The sequence below is a fragment of the Nylanderia fulva genome, unplaced genomic scaffold, assembly GCF_048542155.1.
Source record: "Nylanderia fulva isolate GAGA-0341 unplaced genomic scaffold, ASM4854215v1 Scaffold823, whole genome shotgun sequence".
Lineage (NCBI taxonomy): Eukaryota > Metazoa > Arthropoda > Insecta > Hymenoptera > Formicidae > Nylanderia > Nylanderia fulva.
Genome location: NW_028190943.1, coordinates 1 through 19,980, shown reverse-complemented (window position 1 = coordinate 19,980; position 19,980 = coordinate 1). Strand labels below are relative to the sequence as shown.

The 19,980-nt window shown below is 41.7% G+C and overlaps 3 protein-coding genes and 1 long non-coding RNA gene across 4 annotated transcripts; 2 read left to right on the top strand and 2 right to left on the bottom strand.

Moving 5' to 3' along the window:
• Positions 1-4,779: 4,779 nt before the first annotated feature.
• LOC114935735 (uncharacterized) lies at positions 4,780-6,699 on the bottom strand. Its single transcript, XM_085489420.1, has one exon. It carries the CDS (start codon positions 6,697-6,699, stop codon positions 4,780-4,782), a length of 1,920 nt encoding a protein of 639 aa, XP_085345546.1.
• Positions 6,700-6,788: 89 nt separating this feature from the next.
• On the bottom strand, positions 6,789-9,410 carry LOC114927843 (uncharacterized). The gene has a single exon (XM_085489419.1). It carries the CDS (start codon positions 9,408-9,410, stop codon positions 6,789-6,791), a length of 2,622 nt encoding a protein of 873 aa, XP_085345545.1.
• Positions 9,411-11,219: 1,809 nt separating this feature from the next.
• LOC146719887 (uncharacterized) lies at positions 11,220-11,801 on the top strand. Its single transcript, XR_014926324.1, has 2 exons — positions 11,220-11,650; positions 11,724-11,801. It is a non-coding gene; the product is annotated as an uncharacterized LOC146719887 (long non-coding RNA).
• Positions 11,802-14,831: 3,030 nt separating this feature from the next.
• LOC146719886 (uncharacterized) lies at positions 14,832-16,001 on the top strand. The gene has a single exon (XM_085489418.1). The coding sequence runs from the start codon at positions 14,832-14,834 to the stop codon at positions 15,999-16,001; it is 1,170 nt and encodes a 389-aa protein (XP_085345544.1).
• Positions 16,002-19,980: the final 3,979 nt, after the last annotated feature.

Below are 19,980 nucleotides of genomic sequence, written 5' to 3'. Positions count from 1 at the left end.
TTTTAAATTCTTTTTATTTTTTTTTCTTGTTTTTTGCACTATGAAGAGCCCCGAAGGGGCGAAACTTTTTGTTTTAATAAATGGTTTGATTTGAGACCCCTTTTTTAATTTTTATTAATTTTGTGCTGTCGCCCGCACGGGCCCCGATTGCCGTTGGGATTTTTTTTTTTGTAACACAATATTCGAGCCGGAAAAAAATTTTTTTTATATAAAAAATTTTTCATAAAAACAATAAGAAAAATTTTTTTAAATGATCAATTATTGGTTTTAAATTTATCGCGTCATAAAAGGGGAAAAAGGAAAATCCGTTTATGTTTATTTTTTTAATCAGAATTCGATAAATAAAAGTCGTATATTTCGATTGTTTGCTCGATTCCAAAAGGTAAATTTCACAACTTGAATTTTATCAAAATTATATGTAAAATTGTAAAATAAACTAAATTTTTTTATCGAGCAAATTCAATAAAAAATTTAGTTTGAAATACAAAACAAAAAAAAATGATTTTTCAAAATTTTTTAATTATGTTTGACAAATAAAGTAATCGAGATTTTCTTTTTTCCTTCGTTTAAGATAAATTTTAAACAATACATTGATAAATTTTAAAAAATTTCTTTTTAAATTATTTTTGTTAAATTTTTTAGTTATGAATAAAATTATTTTTTTAAAAAAAAAAATTTGCAAAATTTAATTTCCCTGGGCCCTGTGCGGGGATTTTTAAAATGGTGTGTGGGCCCAGTGCAAAAAGTATCCTGGGGCGGGGGGGGGTCGGGGGGGGGGGGGGAGCGACATTTATCGCCACCTCGGCCCGTGGCAAAAAAGGGCCCCATCGCACATGCGAAAAAAAGGCGTGTCCTAGCGGACTGAACCGATTTCCCTGGTGATACCCACGCCAAAATTTGGCGAAAACCGGCCTGGTATAAATTGGTTTCGGGAAATTTTTGAATTAAAGAGAAAGGGGTTTTGTAAAATAAAAAAAATTTTAAAATTTTAAAATTTCTCGCCAGGAAGAAAACTAAGGTGTAGATATTAAACTGATACACTGGTTTTATTCGTTTTTGTTTTAAACTATATTTTTTGACTTTTGGGACCAAGGGTTGGCCCTTTTAAAAATTTAAAATAGAAGTTTTCAGAAAATTAATGTAATGCAATCAGAACAACTTTTAAATTGAAACGGAAAGTAAAAAAGAGATTTCCAAGGGTTCTGCTTTTCGTTTTTGCTTTTAAAAGTGCCCCGGTGGATTAACTTAAGTGGATGGTAAATAATGGTTTCATTGGATTTGCTACGACTGGCCCGGTACAAACGAATAAAAACGCCGAAAATTATGTCAAATTTTAAAAATTTACAATTTTAATTCTCGCAAATTGTGAGCCCCATATGGTAAATTAAAAATAAAAATAAAAAAGAAAAAAAAATATAAAAAGTATAAGATAAAAAAGACAAAAAAAATAAATAAAAAAAAATTTGGGTTTGCTTTGTCATCCGCCTAACTACCATAATAAATACAATAATAGCCCCCAAATGTATTTTAAAAATTTTCCCTTAAAATCCTTTTTGAACTACATTTAAAATTTTTTTATTTTTGTTTAGGTTGTGAAGCTTTTGGGGTTTTTTTTTGACATTTTTTAATGGTTTTCCCCGGAAAGAATTATTTTAAAAATATTTTTTTTAAAATTTTTTTAAATTTTGAGTAAAAACCCTTTTGTTAGATAAATTTTTTCATGGAAAATAAATTGGAATGGTTAATTTTATTTTTTTGGAGTTCGAGAAAAAAAATTTGACTTCGAAAATTTTTGGGTTTTTGTCCCCTTTGTTGAGCTTATTTCCCCGTGGAAAGTTTCAAAAAATGAGAGAATTATTTTTTTAATTATAAGTAAAAGTGTTTGGGGTAGTATTAAAAACCTGCCCTTAAAGTTTTACTTTGGAAGGATCATGAATATGTCATCTACATATCTATAGAAACAAGATGTTTCGAAACAAGCAAGGACAAACAATCCGTTTCAAGATCCTCCATTACGATATTTGCGAGTATGGGGGAGAGAGGTGAGCCCATTGGACTCCCATAAATCTGTTCATAAGCTATCCCATTAAACATGAAACTAGTTGAACACAATATTGCATCAATCGCATGCCTGAACTGTTGAAAACTAAAATTAGTATGTCCCGATATCTCATTCCATCTCTTTTCTATACCTTTTATGACTAGTGTTGCGAACGCGCGGCTTGAACCGTGGTCCGACGCGAAGCTGCGGCGAACGAGCATGCTCGGCCTTTTTAGGGCCGCGTCTCGCGCGCCGCCTCTCAAATCCTTCACCCGTTTTTTTTTTTTTTTATTGGAAAGAAATCATAGGAATCTCATGAGAGATGTGATGGATGGACAATAGGATAATTGTTGAGTGGACTGTATCTTAATAGGGTGATCGCGCACCCATGTGTGCGCTGAGATTGATGATTTACGTAGGAAGCCGAATTGAAAAGAAGTCTTGAAGTTGATGAACAAAAACAGATCAATTTATTATTTCACATGTCAGAAAGTACCCTGGACTTGACACAAACAAATCAAAGAAAAAAAAGAACAAAAAACTCGATATGAGAATCGAAAGCGTTTGCTGTACACGTTTCGAAGCTCGCGATCACAAAAGAAAAAACTGTTTGTTCGATATCGACACCAATGTTTTTTGTCGCAAGAGAAAACAATGTCTTATTTGAAAGTCACGATCGCGAATCGTACAACAACAAATTTGTCCTCTTGTGGACGACCGTTATAATTTATCAAACACGCGCACATATGATCTGACGCGACTTAATAATTGTCTTCAATTATGTGACATTCAATCCTCCAGCAGGATCCGAATATTCGTAATGTTCGATCACGTGCATTTATATGCAATTAACTATCACACAGAATCCTCCAGAAGGATTCGAATATTCGCAGGAGTCGATCACGTGTACGCAGCGTGCACAATACGACGGCGAGTTCGTCGCGACGGCGTACTACGACAATTGTGAGAGAGAGCGCGGGAGAGAGAGAGAGAGAGGAGAGAGAGAGAGAGAGAGAGGAGAGAGAGAACGAGCGAGAGAGAGAATGCACGACATGCATTCACCGATACGCGAATATCGCAGTGAATCCTCCAGCAGGATCCGAATACTCGTAATATTCGATCACGTGCACGTAGCATGCACGAGACAATGGCGAATTCGTCGCGAGAACGTGTATGTTGCGTCGCGAACGAGATCCGATACTCGTTAACTCTTCACTCTCGATATGTCACACAATACCCGCGCAAATCTGTTCGTATTTGTCGCGATAATACATTCACGCACTTATTACACTGGTAACGCGAATTCTTTGGTCTGACTTGCGACCAACGCCGGCTCTCTCTCCGCGACGACTGTTTTCGACGGAATGCTACCCTCATCGATCACGCTATCGACCGCCTGATCGCGAGGGGTACACGCGGAACGCGCTAATTGGCCGAAAATTTGCTTCCGCGGCGCTTCCCGCGGTGCGTGCCGCGAGGTGCTGCCGTGTTAGGCCCGCGGCAATTGCTTTCACTTAAATTCTCGATTGAGCCGTGAAGTTTCGTTCGATCGAGCGCGGCAAATTTTTCTCAATCCTAAACATACCGCCCGCCTCGAAATTTGAATTTCGAAACTACTCGATCTCGCGGTATACCTTACACAAGGATGCATCGTTCACTCCCGTGTGAGTGAGGTTTGCTAAATGAAAACTAATTGCGTGTGATTGTTCGTCACGATTGATCCCATGCAATATATAAGATACTGAGATGTAACTTCTGATCACGCTCAGATCGCACTAAAGTGAAATTGTAGACCTGAAACGGCTGACAATATTGACTTAAAGTTGACTTCTAAAGATCACTGTTGTTATCGCGGACGGATTTTAACATTTAACGCAGATCGCGTAAACAACAGTATCCGCTGTTCGTACTAATTCGCACGACCTTAAACTTAGGATTGCAAGCGCCGCCCGCCTTGGCGACTTTACTTGCACGCTTTGACTTAACTAATGAACATAAACTTGACTTACTTGCTACATAAATTATAACGTAATTAGAATTAGAATCGTATAATTAACTTACACTAGAATTATCGCTAATTGCTTGACACTCGAGGTTGATCCTCGATGGAATCGTCAGAATCAACGTCGATTGGAAGCACACATAACTTAGTTATGGGACGCTTATATTCCGAGTTCGCTGTTTTGACGGAAACTACTCGAATTAATCCGTCAGAGCCTGGTTGACAGTGGATTACGCGTCCGAGTTCCCATTTGCAAGGAGGAAGAAGAGGATTTTGAATCAGAACCATGGAACCGATATGGATAAGTGACTTTGCCTTTCGCCACTTAGTTCGCTGTTGAAGCGTGTTAATATAGTCGGCGTGCCAATGCTTCCAAAAACGCTCCGTGATCTGTCGCAACAACTGCCACCGTGACAGTCTGTTTTCATTGATTTGCAGAACAGAAGGTTCTGGATTGATTGTGATTGCCGATCCAATCAAAAAGTGACCCGGAGTGAGCACTTCAAAATCGTCAATCGAATCAGTCAATGGGCACAGGGGCCTTGAATTTAAGCATGCTTCAACTTTACAAAGCACGGTAGTAAGTTCCTCGAAAGTGAGGGTGTGATTTCCTAATATCCTACGAAGGTGGTATTTAACGCTTTTGACCCCTGCCTCCCACAATCCACCGAAGTGTGGAGCATGGGGAGGGATAAAACTCCATGTGATGTTATCTGACACGATAAAGTTGAGAAAGTTAACAATCGCTTTGAGCGTCTCGATACGCTTGCGACAACTCCTTGTCTGCTCCTGCGAACGTAGTACCATTGTCCGAGTACATGACCTCTGGTAATCCACGTCGCGCACAAAATCTTTGAAAAGCGTTAAGAAAGGCAGCAGTCGAGTAATCACTAACCAGTTCGAGATGAATAGCGCGTGTGGCTAAACAAATAAAGAGTGCTATGTAGGCCTTTCGCGAGGTAATTCCTCGGCCGGCTGAAGCACGTGTAAAGACTGGTCCGGCGTAGTCGACACCGCTATGTAGAAACGCTCGAGAGGGCGCCGAAACACGACTTGTAGGTAGCTGGCCCATCAGCTGACTAGCTACTTGAGCCTTTTCTCTTGTACACGGAACACATTTATAAATAACCGACTTTACTAGACTTCTTGCTCTCAAAATCCAAAACTCTTGTCTAAGTTTTGAAAGAGTGGATTGAAGACCGGCATGGAGAGATACAACATGCGTATAACGGATGATCATGGTAGTGATCGTATGGTTGGCTAATAAGATTGGATGCTTGGACTGGAAAGATAATGACGAGTGTTCTAATCGCCCCCCAACGCGAATTAGACCGTCAGAATCCAGGAACGGATTTAATGAGAGAATTGGACTGTGAGTAGGCAACGGTTTGTTTGACTTTAAATTATGGAGCTCGTTTTCGAATAGTTCTAACTGAATGAAGTTCAGCCAGAAGTTTCGTGCTTCGTTGAATTCATCTGTAGTAAGAGCGTGATATTGAGACTTGTTGTTCGATCCTATTGTGTGTTTCTTTCTACACTTCCTTATGAAACGGTAAATGTAGGCGGTAATACGTATTAATTTTGGCCACCATGAATATCGAGTAGTGAGATTCCACGGTTCATTAGCGTTCATTTGATGCACTTGACACGGTTTTTCTTCTAACTGTGTTTCGTCTATCGGCGTTATTGTGAATGTGGGCCAATCATCCTGTTTAAGACTCAACCATGAAGGTCCGCGCCACCAAATGTCGAAGGCGCTTAATTCTGTGCCGAGTAAACCACGAGATGCACAGTCAGCGGGATTTTCATGTGTACTGACATGATGCCAAATGCCATCAGATACTCGTGTTTGAATCTCTGTTACGCGATGCGAGACGAAAGTTTTCCAATGAGATGGGTGCTTGTTTAACCAAGCAAGCACAATACTCGAATCTGTCCAACAATGGACTGGCATTTTCGTGAAATGAAGAGATTTTCTGATGAATTCAATTAGGCGCGCTAATAAGACCGCAGCTGACAATTCTAATCGAGGAATTGTCAGCGGTTTGATAGGCGCGACTTTGGATCGCCCAGCGAGGAGCGAAACAGTTGTATGACCGGATAATGTTGTGACTCTCAAAAAAACTACTGCGGCGTAAGCTACTTGGGAAGCATCCGCGAAACCGTGTAACTCGATGCTCTTGGTATCTGAATCGCATCCAATCCAGCGACTAAGTTTTATGCTTTTGATGTAAGGAAGTGATTTATAAATCATGCTCCATTGTAAAAGGAGATCTTCTGAGAGATTGTCGTCCCAGCCTACTTTGTGTCGCCATAATTTCTGCATAAAAACTTTCGCTTTGAGAACCACGGGTGTGACCCATCCAAGTGGATCGAATATTCTGGCTATGGTAGAGAGAATCGTTCGTTTTGTAGAAGGGAGAGTCTGTGGTAATTCAATTTGAAACTGGAAACAATCGTGCGTCGGATTCCAAAAAATACCGAGAACCTTCAGTTTGTTGTCAGTCTCGAATAATTTAAGCTGTGCGAGCCCGTGATGATCCGATGAAATATCTGAGAGCAACTCCGGTTTGTTACTCGCCCATTTGCGAAGATCGAATCCACCGCGTTTCAATAATTTGCAAACTTGATCTCGAGTCTGTTTAAGGAGAGGCATATCTTCGGCCCCAAACAGCACGTCGTCCACATAGACGTTCTCGCTTAAAACCGCAGATGCTAGTGGAAATGAGCTTCCTTCATCATCGTTTACTGATTAATGACTCGAAGAGCTAAAAACGGTGCGGAAGCCGTACCGTATGTTACCGTAAGGAGTTGATGTTCTTGAATATTCGAATTTTCATCTATCCATAGGATGCGTTGATAATCTCTATCTCGCGAGTCGACCAATATTTGTCTATACATTTTCGCTATGTCTGCGGAGTAAACGTATTTGTGCTGTCGCCAACGTAATAAAACCGATTGCAGATCTAACTGTAGTTTAGGCCCAGTAAACATGTGAGAATTGAGCGAGGTACCGTTAGAGGTTGTGCATGAGGCGTCAAATACGACTCTCAACCGAGTTGTCGAACTAGTCTCTCGAATGACCGGATGATGAGGGATGTACACGACTTGTGAATTTACTGAATCCACCGGTGCGATTACTTTCATATGATTCAACTGTGCGTATTCGCTCATGAATTCAGCATACTCCTGCTTAATCGCAGGTTGATTATTAATTCTCCGAAGTAACGACGAAAGCCGACGCGCGGCTATTTCGCGAGATTCACCGATTTCGATGGGTGGGCCGTTTCGAAACGGCAGACGCACGATATATCTCCCATCCGATGTTCTCGAATGCGTTTGTTTGAAATGTTCTTCACATTGTTCGTCATCTGGGGACATTTCAATTGATTGAGGTGTTTCTTCTGCCTCCCAGAATTTAGACAATTGATTTTCGAGAGAACAACAATGAGCGACAACACTGTAACGTTGATTTAACTGAGCTGATTGCACGACGCGACTCGCATCCTCAACAGGCGGAATTACGAGAGTTGAAGTTACCACATGAGAGGGTTGTGTCACGTGATTCGGGATAGAGGTTGTTCCGGATAGGATCCATCCGAAATGCGACTCAATTGCACCTGGTTGACCGAGCGGTCCGTTACGTACGTGAACGAGTACGTGATTATATAAATCGGATCCTATTATGAGATCAATCGGTGTTGATCCGGTAGGATCATCGTCAGCCAATTCCAGATTGGAAATATGTTTCCAATCTTGCGATTGCGAAGCGTTTCTGGGAGCATACCTCGTTAATGCCTTCATAATATAGGCAACCGTTGTGAACCTTGGTTTCGATTTTTTGCGAGGAGTGATGTGAATCAGAGCCGCAGATCGGCATGTACCGGTGTCAGCGCAGCTTATTCCCGACGTTGAAGTAAGCGTTCGTATACGCTTGAGACGTAATATTTGAGCAACGCGCTCCGTCACAAACGTGAGCTCTGATCCACCGTCAATCAAGGCTCTGACAACCAATGAGCGTCCAGAAGGCGCCTGCAAATTCACCTTTGCAGTAGATAAGACAACAGGAGTCGGCGCAGTTGTCATTGTAACTGATGAGAGTGCCGTAACGTTAGGCACGTTGTCGATGACGTCATTCGCGTTTGACGTATTGTTCGCATTTGTAACTTGTTGCAATGAGTCCGAATCGAGATGAATCATAGAATGATGTCGTTTATTACATGTTCGACATGTGAAATTACTTTGACAATTGATCGACATGTGTTTATCACTCAAACAATTAAAACATCGTCGAAATTTCTTAACCAATTCGCGTCGCTGAATCGGACTCTTTGCTACAAATTGCGGACATTTTGAGAGAATGTGCGATTGCTTGCACATTGAACACACTATATTAAATGACGCAGTCGCTGTTGCGCTAGTCACTTTCGCATGTGACTTGGTCTTGTCGTTATCGCGAGGGTGAAGTTCCTCTAACGCGAGAGCACGCGACGAAATAAATTTTAATACTTCTTTGTATGTTGGCGGATTTTCGATATCGCTCGTTTTTAACTTCCACGCACGGCGCGTGGCGGGATCGAACTTCTGAGAGAGAAAATAAACTAACATGTCGCTGACTATATCGTCCGGCGAACGATTAAGACGTTGCAATGTTGAGATCGCTTGTTCGGCTTTATTGCGTAAGGCGTGAAGCTCGACAGCTGACTCACGAGTCATTTTCGGAAGATTATACAAATTCGAAATGTGAGTCTCAATTAATCGGCGCTTATTTTCAAAACGCGCTGTTAATGCTTTCCACGCAACCGAGAAGTTATCCGCGGTGACTTTAATACCTGATATCGCATCGCGAGCTGAGCCTGTTAAACTTGACACTAAAAAATGCATGCGACTGAAGTTCGATAATTCGCGATTGTCTATAATAAGCGATTGAAACCGATCGCGAAAAGTCTCCCACTCCTCAATCTTACCGGTGAACGGCGGCAATTTGATGGGAGGAAGATGTTTGACCGATAATGACGCAGAGTCTGTATGCGCGAACGAAGCGTTGAAAGAGGTTTCACGACTTACGACTGGAACCAGCTCCTCCAAGCACTCGTTCATGTAGTCCATAGCTGCCTGATAGAGGTCCTCGTGGAAGGCGAAGGTCTCCTTTTTGAAGTAGTGAATTGAAACTTGCTTCTCGTCAGGAACAAGCTGCAGCAGTGTCGCGTGATTGCGTACACATTGTGTCCACGTGTCTTGTAAGCTCGTCATTCGCGAGCGAATTTTGGCGGCCGTCAGATTTGACCGACCGATCTTCTTAAAATTGTCGAGAGCTCGAGCAACTGAATAGCAAGCAGTTTGTTGATTTGCGAGAGCTTCTTCCATTTTGACACTGAATTTAATCAACTGAGGTTTCAACGACACTGAATTTAATCAAATTAGTCTTTTACGAACCGAGCTGTCACTCTCTTTGAATGCACTGATAGCGTTTGATGATGTCCGATTTTGAATGTACTTGCAATGTCACTGTGTTTTTTACTTGAGTTTTTCACTTTTCAATTCGTCACCAATCTCAAATCCGGCTCGAAGGACCAAATGTTGCGAACGCGCGGCTTGAACCGTGGTCCGACGCGAAGCTGCGGCGAACGAGCATGCTCGGCCTTTTTAGGGCCGCGTCTCGCGCGCCGCCTCTCAAATCCTTCACCCGTTTTTTTTTTTTTTTATTGGAAAGAAATCATAGGAATCTCATGAGAGATGTGATGGATGGACAATAGGATAATTGTTGAGTGGACTGTATCTTAATAGGGTGATCGCGCACCCATGTGTGCGCTGAGATTGATGATTTACGTAGGAAGCCGAATTGAAAAGAAGTCTTGAAGTTGATGAACAAAAACAGATCAATTTATTATTTCACATGTCAGAAAGTCACCTGGACTTGACACAAACAAATCAAAGAAAAAAAGAACAAAAACTCGATATGAGAATCGAAAGCGTTTGCTGTACACGTTTCGAAGCTCGCGATCACAAAAGAAAAAACTGTTTGTTCGATATCGACACCAATGTTTTTTGTCGCAAGAGAAAACAATGTCTTATTTGAAAGTCACGATCGCGAATCGTACAACAACAAATTTGTCCTCTTGTGGACGACCGTTATAATTTATCAAACACGCGCACATATGATTTGACGCGACTTAATAATTGTCTTCAATTATGTGACATTCAATCCTCCAGCAGGATCCGAATATTCGTAATGTTCGATCACGTGCATTTATATGCAATTAACTATCACACAGAATCCTCCAGAAGGATTCGAATATTCGCAGGAGTCGATCACGTGTACGCAGCGTGCACAATACGACGGCGAGTTCGTCGCGACGGCGTACTACGACAATTGTGAGAGAGAGCGCGGGAGAGAGAGAGAGAGAGAGAGAGAGAGAGAGAGAGAGAGAGAGAACGAGCGAGAGAGAGAATGCACGACATGCATTCACCGATACGCGAATATCGCAGTGAATCCTCCAGCAGGATCCGAATACTCGTAATATTCGATCACGTGCACGTAGCATGCACGAGACAATGGCGAATTCGTCGCGAGAACGTGTATGTTGCGTCGCGAACGAGATCCGATTACTCGTTAACTCTTCACTCTCGATATGTCACACAATACCGCGCAAATCTGTTCGTATTTGTCGCGATAATACATTCACGCACTTATTACACGGTAACGCGAATTCTTTGGTCTGACTTGCGACCAACGCCGGCTCTCTCTCCGCGACGACTGTTTTCGACGGAATGCTACCCTCATCGATCACGCTATCGACCGCCTGATCGCGAGGGGTACACGCGGAACGCGCTAATTGGCCGAAAATTTGCTTCCGCGGCGCTTCCCGCGGTGCGTGCCGCGAGGTGCTGCCGTGTTAGGCCCGCGGCAATTGCTTTCACTTAAATTCTCGATTGAGCCGTGAAGTTTCGTTCGATCGAGCGCGGCAAATTTTTCTCAATCCTAAACAACTAGTTCCTTCGGAATATTAGTGTAGAGTGAAGAGACATCCAACGACACCATTATATCGGTTGACTCTATGGTTTTATTATTTATTGATTTGACGAACTCCCAACTATCTTTGACGAACGATCGAGGTTTTTGAATTGAATTTAGTAAGATAGAGTGTAAATAATTTGCCATTTGCCAGAAAGACACTGAAAGCTTTAGTACGATATATGACAGTTTGTTTAGAAATTGAAGTAAAAAATTTTTAACATACATTGTTGGGAGCTATTATTAGTAGTTTATTATTGGTATGTTAAGGCAGGATGACATAAGCGAACCGAATATATTTATTTATTTATTTATTTGTCTTTTTATTATCTTATACTTTTTATATTTTATTTTTCATTTTTTATATTTTATTTTAGTAATTTGCCATATGGTACATCACAATTTAGCGAGAATGTAAATATTGTTAACTTTTAACTTTGACATAATTTTCGGCGTGTTTATTCGTTAGTACAGTGTGCTCAGTCGTAGCAAGATGACACAAGTGAAACGCAGTTAATTTACCATCCGATCTTAAGTTAAGTCTCACCGGAGCGTACTTTTAAATGTCAATAACGATATGCAGTAACTCATTGTAAGTCTCATTTGTTACATTTCACGTTTTCAATTTAAATGTTGATTCTGATTGCATGTACATTAATTTCTAGAATGCTTCTATTGTAATTTTGAAAAGGACCACAACCCGTATGGTCGAAACGTCAATAAATATAGTTTAACAAATCGAATAGACAGCCAGTGTAATCAGTTTAATATCTACTACCTTAAAAATATATAAACCATCCTGTTTGGGAAAAAATTAAATTTCCGTGATCCCCGCGCGCCTTCGATATACGCTCCTGAGAGCTCTCTGTAATTGTGTACATCGACAGTTTGTTATTGCGTCCACAAGGGCGAAGCGCCGAATTAGGAGAGAGTTTCCGCGTCTTTAAAAAGGAGCGATGCGGCACGGAAGGCGAGTCTGGTACGACGAGCCGTCCGGTAAACCCGAGAAGAACATTTGTGATCCGAAGAATAAAAATTACGTATTCTTACTTAGAATAAAGAGACTAGTTCCTGCTATCTATCCTTGCCTATCGACGCAGTCCACAAGAGAGAACTAGGCGATAGCTCCTATAAAACCCAAAGGAGAAAATATACAAAACATGGTCCTTCGAGCCGGATCTGTGTCGAGAAATTAACTGATGGATTCAAACAAGATACACGTGCAAGCAGTGCAACTACTTCAAGTGAGCCATTCAACAATTGCGCTACATTCCGAGTAAAAATTTCCGTACGACAAGGAAGTATTTCGACTCACGTACATACGTTCTCTATTTCAACACCGTGTTTACCTTACAAGGTCGAGCTCTGCAAGACAATTGATCGAAATGGACAAGGCAATATTTGCGTTCGATACGAATTTACGTTATTTAACGAACTCAATAACGAATTTCCAAAAGCTTGGAGTTGATAATCAAACTCATGCCATCACTAAAGGACGATTTCAACTTTTGCAAAATTACTGGAATAAATGCCAGGAGAATGCCGCTATCATTGAGGCAGTAGCAACCGACGCAGACGCGGCACAGCTTTCCTTCTTCAAGAGCAAGCTGCTAGACAAGGCGGAGGTCTCGTACATGCAAGCCTACGACTTCTTTCAAGAAAAACTCGAGGCATTCAACGTCGCTTCAATTTCCATTCCTGTACCAACGGCGGCCGCAACGACGTCCATCAACGAGATCCGATTGCCGAAGATCAACTTGCCTTCTTTCTCCGGTAATGTAACCGAGTGGCTAACGTTTCGCGATTTGTTTCTTGCGCTCGTTAAAAATCGCTGTTCCATATCGCAAGTCGAGAAATTGCAATATTTATTATCCGCGGTTACTGGCGACGCTGCTAAGTTGATTTCCCATCTTTCTCTAACCGATAGTAATTTCGATGTTGCATGGAAGGAACTCACGAATCGTTACGAAAATCAACGCGTTATTATTGACGCATATTTCAAACGTTTATTTACCATTCCTAATGTTTCGTCTAACGATCTGTACGGGTTAAAACAATTACGCTCCAATTCATCGGAATCGATAAATGCTCTGCGTGCCTTGAAATGTTCTGTAGATGAATGGGATATGATTTTAGTCTACATTCTTGTACAAAAACTAGACAAATTGACGAGAAAAGATTGGGAAGTCAGCTTAGGTTCAGAGAGGAGATATCCTACAATGGAAAAACTATACGCGTTTCTAGATACACAAATTCGTTCGCTTAAGGCTGTATCCAAGGACGGAGATAACTCGAAGTCCGCCAACGGAAACTCATCCGAAAAGAGTTTTGGTGCTCGCTCGATTCCAAATGCGGCACGAAAAAATAATATAGTGCGTTCTCACCATACAAACACCGCGAGTACGTGCGCTCTTTGTTCCGAAACACATCGTTTAATGCATTGCGAGAAATTTCAAGCGTTAAGCATTTCGCATCGACTAGAGTTTGTTCAAAAAAATAATATATGCAAAAATTGTTTGACCAAAGGTCATTACGTTTCGAATTGTCGTAGTTCCTTTACTTGCTTGAAATGTAAAAGACAACATCATACTTTGTTACACGAAAATTCAAGGTCAAGTTTAACGACAACAACAGACTCTGGACAATGCGATAACGCGTCCAACGTACATTCACACGTGAACGCGGGAGTTAAACCCGTGCTCCTGGCTACCGCACGTGTTTGTATAGGATCAGAAAACGGTCGACATGTTTACACGCGAGCACTAATCGATCAAGGTTCCGATGCCACATTCGTTTCGTCACGAGTCGCTCAAATGTTGAGAGCTCGCTTAATTTCAACACGCGTAAAGGTATCTGGCATCGGTGACACTACGTCTAATTGCGTTCAACATGCCGTCTCTATTTTTATCAGCGCGACTAATAAAAATGATACGATTCTTCATACCAAAGCATTGGTCGTTCCAAAAATTACAGCGTACATTCCACCTCATTTCCAATTACAAGAGATTCCGTTTCTTTCCAAATTGAATCTAGCCGATCCAAATCCAAGCTCAAATGATGCAATCGAAGTACTTCTCGGGGCCGAATTATACGGTTCAATTATGATGGGTGGCTTAATGAAAGCTTCTAACGATGCTACACTTGCGCAAGAAACGATATTCGGGTGGATCATTTCGGGTCCTATTTCAAACCAAAAAAATAGCCAAAGAATTCACGTTCACCAAGCAACTTCTGGCAATCTCGATTTCGAACTCCGACGTTTTTGGGAGCTGGAAGAAATTCCAACGACACACGCTCTCTCAGAGGAAAATCTTCGTTGCAACTTACATTTTCAAGAGACACATATGCGCGATTCTTCAGGGCGCTATGTTGTCCGCTTACCCTTCAAGTCTGGTCCTCCGATAAAAATCGGCGAGTCAAGGTCAGTAGCTACGCGTTCACTCGCGCAACTAGAGCGACGTTTAGCCAATTCTCGGGAAATTTCAGGGCAATACGTCGACTTTCTTAACGAGTACGAAGAGCTCGGGCATATGCAAAAAATCGAAAACGTGCAACGCTTCTTTCAACCGACGTTTCTACCTCATCATCCAGTTATTCGCGAGGGCAATACTACAACCAAACTTCGTGTAGTGTTTAATGCCTCGGCAAATACCTCGAATAACACTTCTTTGAATGACCATCTTATGATTGGTCCAAAGTTGCAAGCCGATCTTCCGGCGATTATTCTTCAATGACGTTTGTACAAATACGTTTTTTCCGCTGATATTCAGCAAATGTTTCGACAAATACAGATTCATTCAGACGATCGCCAATATCAATTAATATTGTGGCGTACGATTCCGAACGAGCCAGTCCATACTTATTCATTAAATACCGTTACTTATGGTACTGCCTGCGCGCCTTATCTCGCCCAACGCGTGCTCAAACAACTTTCAATAGACGAGAGTTCGCGTTTTCCACTAGCTCAAGCAATTTTGCAAAATGAAATATACGTTGACGATGTCCTATCCGGAGGCGATGATAAACCATCCACGATTAAAAAACGCGACCAACTAATCGGCTGTTTACTAAGCGCAGGCATTCATCTCAGAAAATGGGCCAGCAACGATTTTGAAATTCTACAAGATATAAATCCTGCGAATCACGGTCTAGCAAGTTCTAAGCCTTTCCAAGAAGGTGAACAATTAAAAATACTCGGTATTCATTGGACACCTTGCGATGATAATTTTTCCTTTGAAATAAAATTCCGTCCACCATCTACCGACATTTTGAAACGACAAATCCTTTCGACGATAGCGAAAATATTCGATCCCCTCGGATGGGTGTCTCCGATCACGATATCTCTCAAAATTCTACTGCAAAAACTGTGGAAATTTTCCTACGGATGGGATGATATTCTTCCTGCGGAAATAACAACCGAATGGAATGCTTTTTGCGAAAAGATGTTACACTTGACGACTCTGCAAGTTCCTCGTTGGTTAGGCTTCGAGCGTAACATTCAGTGCTTGCATTTACACGGCTTTTGCGACGCTTCATCTAAAGCCTATGCAGCGGTAGTCTATTCAAAAATTGTCACGAATTCTGGCGATAGTCATGTTCGACTTCTTCTATCAAACACCAAGGTTGCTCCGATTAAAACGATTTCGATTCCACGACTCGAGCTCTGTGCGGCTCAGCTGCTAGCACGCTGTATTTCGTTTACTATTGACGCGATGAAATTGCAAAACATTCCTGTGTTTTGCTGGAGTGACTCGACAATCGTATTAGCATGGTTGCAAAAGGCTCCATCAGATTTAAAAGTATTTGTAGCTAACAGAGTGTCTTCTATTCAAACGAAGCTTCCTACGGCGACATGGCTGCATGTGCCAACAGAAGATAATCCCGCAGATTGCGCATCGCGCGGCATAAATCCAACTCAGCTAACGCCTTCCAGTTCCTGGTGAAACGGCCCGGCATGGCTGAAATTTAACGAGGATAATTGGCCAGTTCAATCTACGATAAGTTGCACCGAAGATGATTCCGAATTGAAAGCGTCAAATGCAGTCCACTCGCATCATTCAAATCAAGCGGAACTTTTTGAATCCTTCAATCATATTTCCACGTGGCCACGTTTACTACGGGTCACCGCATACGTCCTTCGGTTCAAGTTTCGAACGAGAGTCCCAGATGTTGCTCAAGGTCTCTCTATTTTGCAAGTCGATGAAATAAAGACCGCGCACAGATTCTGGATTAAACAGATGCAAACGGAATACTTTTCAAAAGAAATCGTCGCTTTCAAAGCCAAGTCGAGGTTACCAGTTCGATGCTCCATCCATTCTCTCGATCCGTTCCTGGATCCCTCCGGTATCCTACGCGTGGGTGGTCGACTTCAACTGTCTGACCTTTCATATGATCGTAAATTTCCGATTCTACTTCCAAAGCATTACCTTTCTAAGCTCATTATCGATCAAATTCATAAGGATACACTTCACGGCGGTGTACAGTTAATGCTTCGCACGTTGCGAGAACAATATTGGATTCTGGGGGCGCGAAGCATGGTAAAAGGTTGTATCCGCAATTGCGTGACATGTACTCGGCATCGCGCCATAACCGGCGTACAATTTATGGCCGACCTTCCTACATTTAGAGTAATTCCGTCCCGTCCATTTTGCCATACGGGACTTGATTACGCCGGCCCCTTCGCAATTCGAGACGCTTCCGGCCGCGGACGTAAGTCGCACAAAACATACATCTCGCTATTTGTTTGTCTCGCTACACGAGCTATACACTTAGAGCTCGTTCATGATTATTCCACGGCTGCGTTTCTCGCATCTTTCGAACGGTTCGTAGCGCGTCGTGGCATTCCATCCGATCTTTATTCCGACAACGCGACTACCTATCAAGGCGCGGATCGCGAACTTGTTACAGCGATCCGACAGACTCAAGCCGACGTAGATCTGCAGGCGAAGTTCGCGTCAAAGCCAGTTCAATGGCATTTCATTCCGCCTTCTGCCCCTCATTTTGGGGGCATGTGGGAGGCAGGTGTTAAGAGTGTTAAGCACCATTTGCGACGTATACTTGGTTCCTGCACACCTACGGTCGAAGAGTTCACCACGCTTTTATGTAACATCGAAGCATGTTTGAATTCGCGCCCGATCGCCGCACTTCATGACGATGTAAATTCTTGCAATGCGCTCACACCAGGGCATTTTTTAATTGGTAGCGCCATTAAATCGATTCCGAGTCCGAGCGTCTTACATATCTCCGAGTCACGACTCGATCGATGGCAATTAATGCGTGCGAAATACGAGCAATTTTGGAAATTGTGAAGTCTTGACTACTTGAACACCTTGCAGCAGCGTTTTAAATGGCAGAATCGATCTGATGAATTTCGCATAAACGATATTGTTCTAATAAAAAATCCTAATTTACCTCCCTGCAGATGGGAACTTGCGAGAATCATCGAATGTAAGCCTGACAAGGATGGCCTGGTGCGAGTTGCTCAAGTCAGGACCGCGTCTTCTACTTTTGTAAGACCTATTGTTAAACTCTGTAAATTGCCGGTAAGTCCGGACGGTTCAGCGTAATCTAAATTCTGCAGGTTGTCTCCAATAATTGCAGTTCAATGTGTAAGGATTTACCCCTGACTGTCATTTGAATCCCTTGGCGATTCAACCCGAGGGGTATGTTTGGGAAAAAATTAAATTTCCGTGATCCCCGCGCGCCTTCGATATACGCTCCTGAGAGCTCTCTGTAATTGTGTACATCGACAGTTTGTTATTGCGTCCACAAGGGCGAAGCGCCGAATTAGGAGAGAGTTTCCGCGTCTTTAAAAAGGAGCGATGCGGCACGGAAGGCGAGTCTGGTACGATGAGCCGTCCGGTAAACCCGAGAAGAACATTTGTGATCCGAAGAATAAAAATTACGTATTCTTACTTAGAATAAAGAGACTAGTTCCTGCTATCTATCCTTGCCTATCGACGCAGTCCACAAGAGAGAACTAGGCGATAGCTCCGATAAAACCCAAAGGAGAAAATATACAAAACACATCCACTTATTTCCAAAAGATAAAAGTAGTTTTATTTTGTATTTTATCTTTTTGAAATAAGTGGATGAATAATATTTTTTCTAAAAATTATTTCTTTTTAATTCAAATATCTCATAAAAATCTATATTGATAACGTGAATCCCGTGGCGTCAATTTAAAGCGTGGGATTACCACCGTGCGAACTAGAGTTCAAGACCGAGAAAAACATGTTCTTTTTGGTATAATATATCAGACATGTTTTTCTTATTATATACATTTATAATTATATATAATTATATATAATAATATATAATCATATATAATTATAATAATATATAATCATATATAATCACTGTCGCTCCCCCCCCCTGTACCACCGCAGCCCCAGGATACGTGTTTATAATCATTATATAATAATATATAATCATATATAATTATAAATGTATATATAATTATATATAAATAAAAAATTCTCGTGCAATCTTTCAAAGCAAAAGTGAAAGACATAGGAAATATAAAAAAGTAACATTGAATATGTGTGTGTGTGTGTGTGTGTGCGCGCGCCGTGCGGCAACATCTTATTTGCAAACAAATAACAATTAGCCGCGCGGCAACAACGCACGAACTCGGGAGATATGCAGTCCACTTTTCGTCGCCGAAGAAAAAGGAACTGACGATGCAGCGACGTAAGTATTCCACATAATTTCTCTCTCTCTTTCTCTCTTTCTCTCTCTCTCTCTCTCTCTCTCTCTCTTCTCTCTCCCTCTCTCTCGCTCTCTCTCTCCCTCTCCCTCTCTCTCCCTCTCCCTCTCTCTCTCTCTCCCTTTCTCTCTCTCTTTCTCTTTCTTTTCCTTTTTTTTATCTAATGTATAATTATTTTAGCAAAAAGTGAGGGATACGTCATCCCGAAACGGAAAAAAAAGACGACGACGGAGACGCCGTTACCGGTGAATACACCGGTAAATATAAGTAAGGCGACGGCGCCGTCATCAGCGGACGCGAGGACGGCGACGACGGCGCCCCTGCCAGCGGACGCGAGGACGACGACGGCGCCGCTGCCAGCGAACGCGAGGACGGCGACGGCGTCGCTGCCAGCGGACGCAAGGACGGCGACGGCGCCGCTGCCAGTGGAACGAGGATGATGATGACCCCGCTGCCAGCGGACGCGAGGATGATGATGACCCCGCTGCCAGCGGACGCGAGGATGGCGATAACCCCGCTGCCAGCGGACGCGAGGATGATGATGACCCCGCTGCCAGCGGACACGTCAGCGCAAACAGTAAGGAAGGTTGGTAATATTATATGTAATGGAGTCGTTGACGAAACATCATAACGATGGGACGTGTTCCTCTTTTAATTTTTAACTTTTAACATCATAACGATGGGACGTGTTCCTCTTTTAACGTTTAACTTTCGATTTCAAATAACACCGGTGTGATGTTATGTTAACCTCGGTTTAATTGATGAAATTTCACTTGAAAAGGACCACAACCAAATGGTCGAAACGTCGTGAAATAATCAAATAAAATTGCTAGTTACGTCGTAGTCAAGTCGTTTAAGCTTATTATATGTAATATTTTACACACACATATATATTTATATATATATTTATATGTATGTATGTATGTATATATGTAACAGATGTAAAAAAAGTGCTAAGTTATATCTTTCGCAAGCAACAATAATTCTTTACAAAAAGTCGTAATCAAATATATTATCTTCTCAAAAATTATGTTTATAGCCAAAATAATTCTTTGCAAAAATTAATCATTATCAAAAATATTTTCTCAAAAATTATATTTATAAATTATATTTTATTTTTGTTAATAATACTAGAAAAAAATTAAAATATTAGCATCAAAAAGTAGTGAAATCAAAAAATTGCGCTAAATAATTATATTGATAATACGAGAAAA